This window comes from Drosophila erecta, unplaced genomic scaffold, assembly GCF_003286155.1.
Source record: "Drosophila erecta strain 14021-0224.00,06,07 unplaced genomic scaffold, DereRS2 tig00000021-arrow-pilon, whole genome shotgun sequence".
NCBI lineage: Eukaryota > Metazoa > Arthropoda > Insecta > Diptera > Drosophilidae > Drosophila > Drosophila erecta.
The window spans coordinates 16,008,330-16,019,935 of NW_020825198.1; the positions used below are offsets into that span (position 1 = coordinate 16,008,330).

An 11,606-nucleotide genomic window follows, 5' to 3' on the forward strand; every position below is an offset into this window, starting at 1 on the left:
ATCATTGAGGAAGTTTGTGGAAAGGGACGAGACCTCTCGAAAAATGTACCACAAACCAAAATGATAATTAAAATAAATTAAACTAAAAACATCTGTGCTTTGCAATTGTCAATTTGACGCGAATGAAACATAATTGACTGCCTGCGGTTTTGGGAAGAAATAATAGAAGGTCCTGTATATTCACTGTATTGTACGACGGAGAACTAATTTAAGTTGCATGATTTTTCTTACCATCCCAGGACTTTACCGCATCCCAATTAGTTTTCTTTGCCCTAGCATAATGTTTTCATACGATTTAATTAAATTGTATCCTGCTTAACTATTTGCCACTTGAAAGCCACTTAAAAGTAATTCAATTATAAATAAAACTCATTGAGAGTGCAAGGCATCTGCTTATTTCACATTTTAGTGGAAGGAAGAAAAAGTTAATTTCATTAAAGGAGAAACTCAGCCAGACATCGAGTAGCTTAACCCTCACGGCCAGCAAAAGTGCATTAAAAATTCATACGAAGCGCACACGCAGGACAAATCCTTCCCCTTTTCGCAAGGAGCTACAGGTTTAAATGTGGATAAGTGGCTCATGGAACATGCACACAAATGTAAGAAACTTGTCTCGTTTGTCTGCAATGTAACTCCCATACCAGTTAAACCTGCAGGAAGCAAGTGAGCTTTACCACAGATATTTTCACTTGTTTCGAAGCTAGACTTGGAATGGGTTTTCAAGATAGGGAAATGGGAAGTAAATAATCAATATTTTGTACTTCATCAATAATATGTTACTGCCCTAGGCTTATATTTTCCAATTTGCCGTATATTTTAGTTACACAAAATTGTTTTCCCTTTACATTAGCAATACAAATATGTTTTGATACTAAGTGTATCATAACTCTTTAGCCAGTAATGGGACAAGTTTACTACAATTAAATACGGGACAGTTGCCATTTTCATATTTTACCAATATTCTTGTGCGATTTTAAGATGCCAGAATTTGATTTGCATTCCAAAAAGGTCTGTTTACTTTGTTTGTTTTAGGCCCTGTGGTATTTGCTAAGCTGAAACTAGAAATAGAAAGCAGAAAGCAGGGGCAAGTATCTCAGGGATGTACGGCGAATGCAAGGAAATCAAGAATCTCATATGTATCTGGAAATGGTATGAGCACAACTCGTACATTTCACTGGCCTGCAGGCCATCAGCTGGATAGCTCATAAGAGCGGCAATATATGACGATCATAATCAACGTCTTTTGGCACTTTATTGACAAACTAATAAAAACCCAGAGAGCCAGGAAATCCAAGCCAAAAGGATGTCCAACGGGAGACGAGTAGGTAGATACTAGATGGTAGCAAACGATTTATTAAAATCCCTGTACATGGCATACATAATAAAAAGCAACCAGAACAGCAGACCCTTGCTGACCGTTGATGTGATGAGTAATTTGCTCTTGGCTTTTAATACTCGGCCGTTACACTGTGGACAAATATGCGCACTTCTTATGCAAAAACAGGACAGGAAAAATCTGGCGAATTTTTAAAACAAATTTTCCCTTGCTTGAAAGAGAAGATTCGAACGTTTTTATTTTAGAAAGCAGCAGATTGGTTTGAGTGCACCAACCCGACCAGACAACGCATAGTTGCAGGACACGGAAATTAGTGCGGAAACGCTTACTACGCTTAGCAATCTGTCAAAAAGCCAAAATGTAATAAATGAGACCCGGCACGACGGAGGGGTGGGCTGTGCGGGGCCATCAACATAATTCATACGACATGCCAGCGCAGGACAAAAGGCTGACCAGCCAAGGACAAAGGCGCCAACTGGGGCTGGACTGCCTTTTATGGCAGTAGATGCACCATATTTCATTACACGCTGATAAGTGGTCATTTGTCGAGGACGCTGCACGGTCGGTATATGGCTCGAACTTCGAGCAAAGTTGGTTTCCTGCATGCCAACAGGCATTTCATAATAATTTCAAGAACCTCTTTACACAAACCTGCAGCCAGGAGCCCTTTGATTAAATACGCAGGACCGGCTTTCCATTTATGTCCCTTTACTAACCCGGGAAATAGGTATTCCAGTTAGCTCACATGAGGCGAAGGTTTTTCATAGAATCACGATTAAGAGGAAAATTATTAATGCAAATTATAGTGCAAAAAATGTTTGAAATTTGTAAAGTGCTATTATTCAGCACGTGTTTCGTTTTTATACATTTTTGTAATTTGGTTCGTTTTTATTTTGTTTGCTATGCCCAACATATGCATACAATGCTATGCACTTTAAATTTATTTTTATTAGTCGTTAGCCATTATTCCAAATGCCTTTATAAGCCTTTATATATTACTTTTGCGCCCTAAATTTTATATTTACTTGCCCCTAATAATTATTAAATAACATTTGTTACCATAAAGCATTAAGCTAGCTGTCTTTTCTCAGCAGTTTTATGTAGACCTGGCTGGCACCTAGGATTGCCGTTTTGGGCTTTACCAAAGTAACACGAGTTGGCTAGCAAATCGACGACTCATCGACGACCTTTCATGGTCGGCCAACACACCCAGGTACTCCCACAGGCGGACATAAAAATCCGCCGCGTTGCCATTCATCAATCATGACCCGAAGAAGGCAGTTCGAGCTTTTTGCATAACTCGGCCGAATGTAAACAAATTGCGAGACTGGCGAAAACAGAAAAAGCGAACCGGGTTGAATGACAGACATTGGCACAGATTGTGAGTTGGGACTCAGTTTTGGGGAACAGCCCACGATCTTTGGATGATATTTGGTTTCGCTTTCGTGTGACCGCCAAATCTGTCCAATAACTGGCCGTGGATGCTGGGTTACCTCAGCAGCGATAAAAAGTGTAAATTATTATTACCAACAGCTGGGATGGGAAAAGAAAGCCGCTTTTGGGGGGACTAGAGCAGAAAATTACTCAACTCGAGTCAGATTCGGTTTCAGTTGGGTTCAGCTTGGCTGTTGGGCTAGTTGGGCTTGTTAGCTGGTTTGCTTGATAGCTGCTTGGCCTGCTCTCTGGTGCCCCAACTTTCACTCAGACTGGCTCCCGTCTTTTGGCCCATTATAATTAAGCCATTTGGCTGGCCAACTGCCTCGTTGGTCAATCATTTCTCACTCGAAAAGTGTAACAAATGCGTCAATTAACCCGCGCAATGCAGTTGTAGTTATAATTGATAACGCCGTGTGTAACCGAGTTGAATGAGCTGCTTACAGCTAAATACTGAAAGATCGGCTTGCTTAGTGTAATAACTAAGTAGTTCGTTGTACAATACTTAGCTTAAAAAATACTTATGTAGCTCTATGAAGTTCTTATTCGACCTTAAAATAAGTTTTGAATTAACAAATACGTTTGAAAACTAATTGGATTTAGCTGACGTTCAAGAAAATAAAATAAATTGCATACTGTGTGTTTTATTAGTAAAAAACTGTTCTAGTCAGATACTTGATACTTGATACTTTAAATGCATATCTTGTTGGAAAAGCCCAAAACTTTGTTTAGCATTTTGCCTTTAAACCATTGACCTTCAGAGAGACCCAACTGGTCAAGTTTCTGTACTCCGCTTTAGCGAGCAGCCAGCTCTCCGTTAACGCTGGTTCACCTGGCCAAGACGAGTGGTAGTGGAGCTCTCTCTCAGCCAGGCCAAAAGACTTTGGATATACATATCTGCAGAGAAATGGCCTGTTGGCTTTTCTGCGCCGGCGTCGCGTGTCAAACGATCGCCGAACTTAAAGCCGGAAAGACGTCGCCGTCGAATCGTCTGGGCCTGGCTTTTAGCTTTAGTTGTACACAACGCTTACGTCCTCTGTTGCGTAGCTTAAGCCCAAAAGTTAACCAGTTTCGAGTCGAATTTCGCTTTCAGTTTCGTTTGAGCCACGCGGAGAAAAGGAAGCAGCGACGAACACTAAAGTGCAGTGAGTAAGTTGGGCAAAACCGACGGCGAAAATCGAAACCGAAAGTGTGCAAATCGAAATCAAAAGCCGGGCCCCCTCAAATAGCTCCTCGAATGTAGCAATTCAAACAAGCCAAACAAAGCATAGCCATTGTGTCTAGAAACGCACCTGGGCAATTTTCGAGTTCAGCCAGCCAGGAAGACCGAAAAGAAAGTTGTGGAATTGTGGACTCAAGTGGCAAAGCAGCAAAGAATTGCGCAAAAATCAGTGACTCACTGGGTGCACAATAAATATTATCACATTTCAAATTTAAAAAATAACTATAGAGCTGAGATTTTAAATTGGATTTATTAGTGAAGTGTGCCAAATAAACGGAAAATAAATTAAATACTATATAAATAGTTAAGCCCTCAACCTGACTGATTCTCCATAATACATGAACTTCCCCGTTCCGAATCTGATTTAATTTTTTGCCTGTGCGAGTCCTGCAATAAGACCCAAATCGAACCCCAGCACGCCTTGGACATTAAAGCTAATTGGTGGGCGTTGGAGCAGGGAGGCGTGTTGAGTGGATTATGTAATTTGACAAGCGGGGCATACTTCCCCAAAGAATTCACAACACGTACGCCATATCCGCATCCGCATCCGTATCCGTGTTCGTCTTTGCCCGCACAATTTGAAACGCATCTCGAGCGTAAAGTGTCCTTTCGTGTCGCCGCCTTCTCGTTTGGGTGTCGTTGTGTGTGTCCTTCCCCCCAAGTGGGTGCATTTTGTGATCCTTGCACCTGCTGCAGTCAACCGCCCCTTCTAAAATTAGCTGCCATTTCTTGTTGTAAACTTCCATTGCCGTCTGCTGTCTTTGGGTTTAGTGCAGCGCCCTCTGTCGCCAGGCAGCGGCAAATGCAGTTTTCTGGTTTTCTGGTACTTCCCCGAATATCCCCAACAAATCCCCACCATTTCTATCCTCCCCCGGATGGGATCATAAAATTTTTGGCTGCAATTACTGCTGGGAAAGTCTGTTGCCCGTCTCCGTTCGCAATTGCAAGGAATTTAAATTTTATATTCAACAAGACATTTGGCATAGGAGTTGTTTTTATATCGCACAAGCACCAACATAAATAATATATTTTTAACTCGGCACAGATGCTGCGAAACCAGTGAGACTTTAACAAAATATCTTCGACATTTGCTGTGCGTCATCTTTAAAAAGTGCTTTATATTTTCGACCACACACAATGTCTGGTGAAACAACCTTGACTCCCTTTAAATGCAAATGGAAATCGACGAGCGCTAAGTGACGCACTAAACAAGGCGACTTGCTGTGCATATTTTATGGTGAAATTTACGGTTTGCAGTAGACAAAAAGAGTTAAGACCCAAATCGATGAGCTGAGTGTGTCCCAAAAGCCAAAGAAATCAATAAGTGAAAGAAGCTGTGGCGAAGAAGAGTTTTGCTCAAGAACAGAAGGCACACTTTCACTGATTAATAAAGTGTGCTGTGTAAAAGCGATATTAAGAATAAGAATGAAAGTCCATAAGTGATTAGTTTTAAAATGTAGGCACTGCTCTTTGAATTAATAAGTAATTTAAATACATTTAGGCCCCGCTTTGATAAAATCTTTTATAGGACTAATTTATTTACATAAATACAGATGAACTGCCTCTTTTCGAACTTTGCTAACCGCAAGTCTTTAAAAAATATTTTTTATAAGAATAAAAACAAAGAATAATCATGCCAAGGAATATATTCACAACCGGACTATGTGGAACTTGGCTATATGCACTCTAGACACTTGTCCTAATAGAACCCGAGTATAAAAGAGACCAAATCGCTGTGGGCATTAAAATTTTAGGGCCTGTCAGCGTCCCGCCAAATAAAACTTGGCAATAATCCGAATAATTTTGCATGGTTCGCCGGGACTGAAGATGATGGGATCCGATTATTTCTGGCAGTCGTGCGGTTGCATAAACACGGCGCAATCATAAAAAACAGAATTAAACAAATGTCGAGGGCGGGGAAAACTCCTTTCGGCGGATAGCACGTGAGAATTGCATTAATATGAATGCAAATGTGCGTCTCTGGGGGGCACAGTGGGTGGTAAATCTATAAATTTATGTGCAAATGTAGCAAGAAAATGTCGAGCACAAGTCGTCGGAAATTGCGCGAATTCTTTTGTAGTTTGAGTTTGACAGCAAGTTTTTATGATGTTCTCCGCCATTCCATTTTCCCACTTTAGGCGACGTGCGAAGACAGTTTGACTTGAGCTTATGAATCGCTGACGTGAGCAGCGGGATTTTCCACATTTTCCACATTTTCCTCCAACTCCATTCGCAAAATGCAATTGCTATGGGAGCCGCGAAGTGTGCAATGGAAAATTGCAATTCTAATTATCGCATTAGTCCTCGACGTGTCGTGCATTAAAAATGGCAACGGGTAAGTTGATTGAGCTCTCCTGATTATGCAAATAACGCTAAGCCTCTGTTTTCACAATGCTTTTCCAGGGAGGCACAGCCGATATCCGTGAAGCTGAAAAACTTCTTTCCCTCAGAAGAAGCTTCAGTTGGCCAGAGTTTCCCTGAAACTTCAGCCAGAGTGACCACGGGCGGAGGATTTAGACCCTCCCAAATGCTGGACTTCACGCCCTCGGATGTGATGCCCCAGTCTGGATACACCCGATATCCGCCGAGCTATTTGGAACCGAACTACAAGCGCGAGCTTCCAAGTTCCCTGGGACAGCAGGTGGCATTGGACAAGCAGTTCTCCTTTCCCCAGGACTCCCACTCGGCGTTCCACAGCACACCGCTGCCCACAACGCCGGTAGTTGGCTACCTGGATCCGTACACCCAGCAGAACTACGGCTACTCACCCACTCCGCCGTCTATAATTCAATATCAACGCGAGCGGCCAGCCCAAGATGATCAGGCCTATACCGTGCAATCTTCCCTGCTGGTGGGAAGTCACCAACAAAACCAGCAGCAGCAGCAGCCGCATCCTGGCCACTTGGAGGATGTGTATCTAAAGCGACCTGGCTACGTCTTCGACGAAAGCCCCGCCCCCTCGTATCGACGCCCCACAAGGCCACCGCCCTCGCTGCCAGCACCACCCACCACCGCCGCTCACAAAATCTCCTATGATAGCCATGATTACCCACCGCCCAGCTATGCGGCCGAGCAAACTTCCAATTTTGTGCCCCAGCAGCCAAAGCAGCGACCGCTGTACCAACGCCAAGACATCAAGCCGAATCGAGGGGGAGCAGGAGGATTAGGAGCAGCAGGAGGAGCAGGTGGAGCAGTTGGAGCGCCACCTCCGGGCTCGTCTAATTATGCAAACAACTTCGATAATTATTCGCAGCGGCCAAACCCACAGCATGCACAAATACAGCATCCAAACCAGGTACACCGAGAAAAATAACATAATGATTCTAGGTACAATCGAAGAAATGCTAAGAAATAATTTTAAAAAGTTAGCAAAATCATTGGATTTATTTATCAAAAAGAAAATCGAATAGGATTTTGGTGCAGCTTGAAGGAACTAGTATTAAATATTTAAGAATATTTTATATCAACTATAATATTGTATTTCTAAAGCCAGTAAATTATTTTGCCTTGTGCAGATTCAGCCGCAGTTTGGAAACTATCAGTACAACCCCCAGAACGGAGGAGCAGCAGGTCCTGCGACAGGACTGCCCCAGCGGCCCAGGCCGGGACACAATTACTACGAGTACCAAATTGGCGAGATACCACCGCCACCACCGCAGTCCCAGCACTTCCAGCAGCCGCATCAGCAGCAGCAGTTCAACTATCGTCCTGCCACTCAGTCACCGGCTGGTGGCTCCGGCGGCGGAGTGGGCGGCGGACTGGCCACCCTGGCCTCGCTGTACGCACCGCAATTTACGAATCTCCTCCTCGGCGGCGGTGGCTCCCACTCCCACTCCCCAGCCGCATCATCGCAGGCGTCCAGCCCATTAGGCAGTCTCCTCGGCGCTTTCGCCGGCACACAAGGCGGAGCAGGCCAGCAATCCGGTGGCCTGGGAGGAGGTCGACCGCCCAACACACAGCTCATTAGGGCACTGGAGAACATCGCTCGCAACGACGATTTGCAGTGCGTGCCCAAGGTGCTCTGCCAGATGATTGCCGGTCAAACGTTACGTGGCCAATTGCCCGGATTCGTTACCTCCCCGGCCATAACCAAGTGAGTTTTGCAGGGTGGGCGCATAGACTGGTTGCACCGAGAAAAATAACCCATGATATGAGGTGGTATTTCCCAAATTCTTGTTTCCTTTTCTTAAGAAACAAGTGCAATGTCTAAAATTACTGTGTTATGTCTGTTCAAAATTTTATTATATTACTTCAAGCCATAATAATATAATAATATTATATTATATATTATATTATATTATTATATTATATTATATATTATATTATATTATTATATTATATTATATATTATATTATATTATATTACTGTATATTATGTATATATTCCTTTAAACCAGATATATATCTTATATAAGATATATATTATATACGATATATATTAGATATAAGATATATAGCTTACATAATCCCAAGACAGACCACTTAATAATATTTTTAGAAGGAATTTGTTCGCCGTGTAAATGGGGCAGGTCCCCATTTTGCAGGGGCTTTAGTTGTGAGTAAATATTATTAAATTTGCATTTTGAGGCAGATGGGGGCATCTTGGTTCTGTGGTGCAGCGTTAAATGGGATTAGACTTCATTACTGCCATGCAGACCATATTGATTGTTCCATTAAATGAGCTACGTCTGGTGGGGATTTTCCACGGAGAATGGGAAATGGATAGGGCGTTGCGATAGTGCCCATTGTAAATTGAAATTGTTTTGGCTTTGGCAAATTCTTGGCTTCGAGTCAATTAAGTTTTATAAGCGGCCTAGAGGGAGTCCAAAGGGCAGATGGAGTTGCATCACTTGTGTAACTATAGCAGAAGCTTAAGGGGTGAAATATTCCTGCAAGTCGACCGATTCTGGGGTAGCCATCATTTCTGAATGGAACTGAACATCTAGCTGGGCTGCAAGAAAATAGAAAATAATGGGAACTGACAGCTTGTATTTAGTTAGCTTGTTCTAAACACTTCATATAAGAAAAACCTATCGAAGCAGTAACCTTATTATTAATAAATGTATTTAAAAAATGATATTTTCAAAGTGATTTTAAATACCATGATATAATAACGAGCTTCCTTTACTTTAATGCAGCTTCCTCGCTGGATTTCCAGTGGCATCACCTGCTCTCATTTATGGAAGAGCTGCCCTCCTGGGACTGAGTGGTGGGGAGAAAAGTTGCATTCAGACCTACTTAAAGTGTCCCAAGAATGATGTGAGTAACTAAAGCCACGTTTATATGCCAAGTAGTAGGCAATTTGTAAGCCAAAGAAATTAGATGAACTACTTTGCTTACACCTCTGCTACTTTGAGTGACATTTATTACTCATGATAAACGTCTTTATTAACAGATGGAAATCATTCATTACTTAAACAATCATCGCGGCGGATTTTTCAAGTTCTTCAGCGAGCCAGAGGAAAAACCAGTGGCCTCCCAGCAAGCTGAAGCCGATTCGGGATCCCTATTTAGCATTCTTTCTGCTTTGACAGGAGGTGGTGGAGTTCAAAGTTACACCACCCCACGACCAGCACCGCGTCCCACTCAACGTCCCTCCACGGATATAACCAGCGGAATCGGCAGCTTTTTCACCCAGGTGCTGTCCGAATACCTAAATGGAGTCGAGTACCAGAGGAGGAGAAGGAGGAGCATAGACTTGGATGACGACTTCCATGACGAGGAGGACAACCTGGACACGCAAACGAGTCAGCTGGTGAAGTTTCAGGATGATGAAGAGGAGGAAGCTGCCAAGGCGCACACAGAACTCATTGGTGTGCTCCAGTTCCCGGCAGATGAAGGAGAAGGTCGGGTGGTTAACTTTAAGGACATTCAGAGCGAGGAAGAAGTCGAAGAAGGATCTGTTCGATTTCCGGATGCCACGCCAGCGGATGTAATCCGGGAGTTTAACCGGGATGCTGCCCAACGAAAACTGAAATTTCCTGTAGATCGCGATGCAGCATCCGAAAGTGGTCGGCGTGGCAAGGAGTTATCTTTCGCGGATGGATGGAAAGTGGTCCTTCCCAAAGGCCTCTCACAATCTGACTTGGGCGTGGATAAGCGCAGAGGGAAGAGGATTGTGTTCAGGGACACCAACGAGCATCTGGACGAGCAGAGGCTGGAAGAGGAAAGGATCAGAGAGGAGGAATTGTTCCGAGAAGCTGAATTGCGGGAGGCAAGAATCCTAGAGGAGCAAATCAGGGAACAACAAATCAAAAAAGAACTGCTCCGAGAGGAGCAAATCAAGGAACAGCTCCGAGAAGAGGAGGTTCGCAGGGAGCAACTTCGGGAAGATGAAATCCGGAGGCAGCAGGCTCAGATCCAGCGCATTCGAGAGGCACAACATAACCAACAGTCCTTTAACGATGACAGCCCAGCCCCAAATGCAGTTTACGATGATGCAGCTCCTCCGCAGCGGGGAGCTCGTGTTATCTTCCCCGATCACTATGAACAGCACATTCGCAAGGGCAAGATCCTGACCCGGCCCACCTATGCTCCCACCTATGAATACAATGAGGTTGGGGAGCCCCAGGAGGATCGCTTGGTGGTGAGCGATGAGCATAGGCCCCACAACCACTACCGATTGGAGGGTGGCTTCAATTCCCTGAACTACGGGGAATATATGCCCGGCAACACGGTTCGCTTTGAGAATCCCACAAATGAAAGACCCCAATACAACTATCCCAATGCAAACTACATCAGCGATAATCGCTACGGCAGCAGTCAGAAGCAAAAGCCCCAGTACGAAGATGACAAAAATATTTATGTTACCAACTCTCAGGGCGTAAACGAGTACTATATACGTCCTGATGGCAGCAAGGTGTATCTTAAAACTGGTTAGACCTAGTAACTCTAGAAGGGGTCTAGAAAATAAGAAATTGTACATAGTTTTTCAAAATCGATGTGTTGCAATTCTTTGTAGTTTAACTAGATCAGCTTTGATTTGTATTTGATTTGTTTAAGTTTCCTATATTTGCGTTTATAAATGTTAAAGTTTTTATGCGTTAACTATGAAGACCCACACAGAGGCAGGCCACCACTTAGTCACATAAGTCTGTAAATATTTAACTCTTTAAACCCTTATTTATTAATAAAACACAATTCAATCAACCGAGAGTATGCATAAGAACTACTTTTTCCATTGTTTCAACAAGTGAGTTCCGCTGCCAGCGGAATTGCCGCATAAATCTAGCGGCAACAGAAATACGTTTGAAAAATTAAATGTGATAAACCGGGACAATAATGGAAATGCCAAATGAAAAAAAAAAATTATTCAGATTATTTAGGCGAAATAGAAAATACCTCGTTGTGTCAAAAATTTAAGGGACACACATGAGTCTTCTCATTATATATAGATTTCTTAAATATATATTGACACAAAAGGACATATGAGTATGAATAAATTTATTTTTATTATATAATATACAGATTTCTTAAAAATATATTGATTTACAGGTAGTCTTTGTGTGTCTTGCACTTTAAATTATTTATTTATATTAAATATAAGTATTGGTTATACATGTATTAACGCTACTTGAGATACAGGGTACGAAAAAGAAGTCAGTAGCAATGCAA

General features: G+C 42.8%; 2 protein-coding genes across 3 annotated transcripts in view; one reads left to right on the forward strand and one right to left on the reverse strand.

Annotated features, from left to right (window-relative positions):
* LOC6546253 overlaps positions 1–11,606 on the reverse strand; it is a 69,228-nt gene that overhangs the window by 14,409 nt on the left and 43,213 nt on the right. The gene's annotated exons all lie outside the window — the stretch shown is intronic.
* Positions 3,709–11,147, forward strand: LOC6546248. Of its 2 annotated transcripts, none has more exons than XM_001972819.3 (6): positions 3,709–3,919; positions 6,131–6,327; positions 6,396–7,287; positions 7,508–8,085; positions 9,131–9,251; positions 9,388–11,147. In XM_001972819.3, the coding sequence occupies exons 2-6, from the start codon at positions 6,230–6,232 to the stop codon at positions 10,870–10,872; spliced, it is 3,174 nt and encodes a 1,057-aa protein (XP_001972855.1). In that variant the 5' UTR covers positions 3,709–3,919; positions 6,131–6,229; the 3' UTR covers positions 10,873–11,147. The 2 variants fall into 2 exon arrangements, with proteins under 2 accessions (XP_001972855.1, XP_026833020.1); XM_026977219.1 differs by having other exon boundaries at positions 3,709–3,915.

What these genes read in the sequence shown, in the direction of transcription:
- LOC6546248 (XM_001972819.3), top strand. Translation starts at nt 6,230, where the DNA reads ATGCAATTGCTATGGGAGCCGCGAAGTGTGCAATGGAAAATTGCAATT. An exon ending in TGCATTAAAAATGGCAACGG is followed by an intron (nt 6,328 to 6,395) that starts GTAAGTTGATTG and finishes ATGCTTTTCCAG; the next exon opens with GGAGGCACAGCCGATATCCG. An exon ending in AAATACAGCATCCAAACCAG is followed by an intron (nt 7,288 to 7,507) that starts GTACACCGAGAA and finishes TGCCTTGTGCAG; the next exon opens with ATTCAGCCGCAGTTTGGAAA.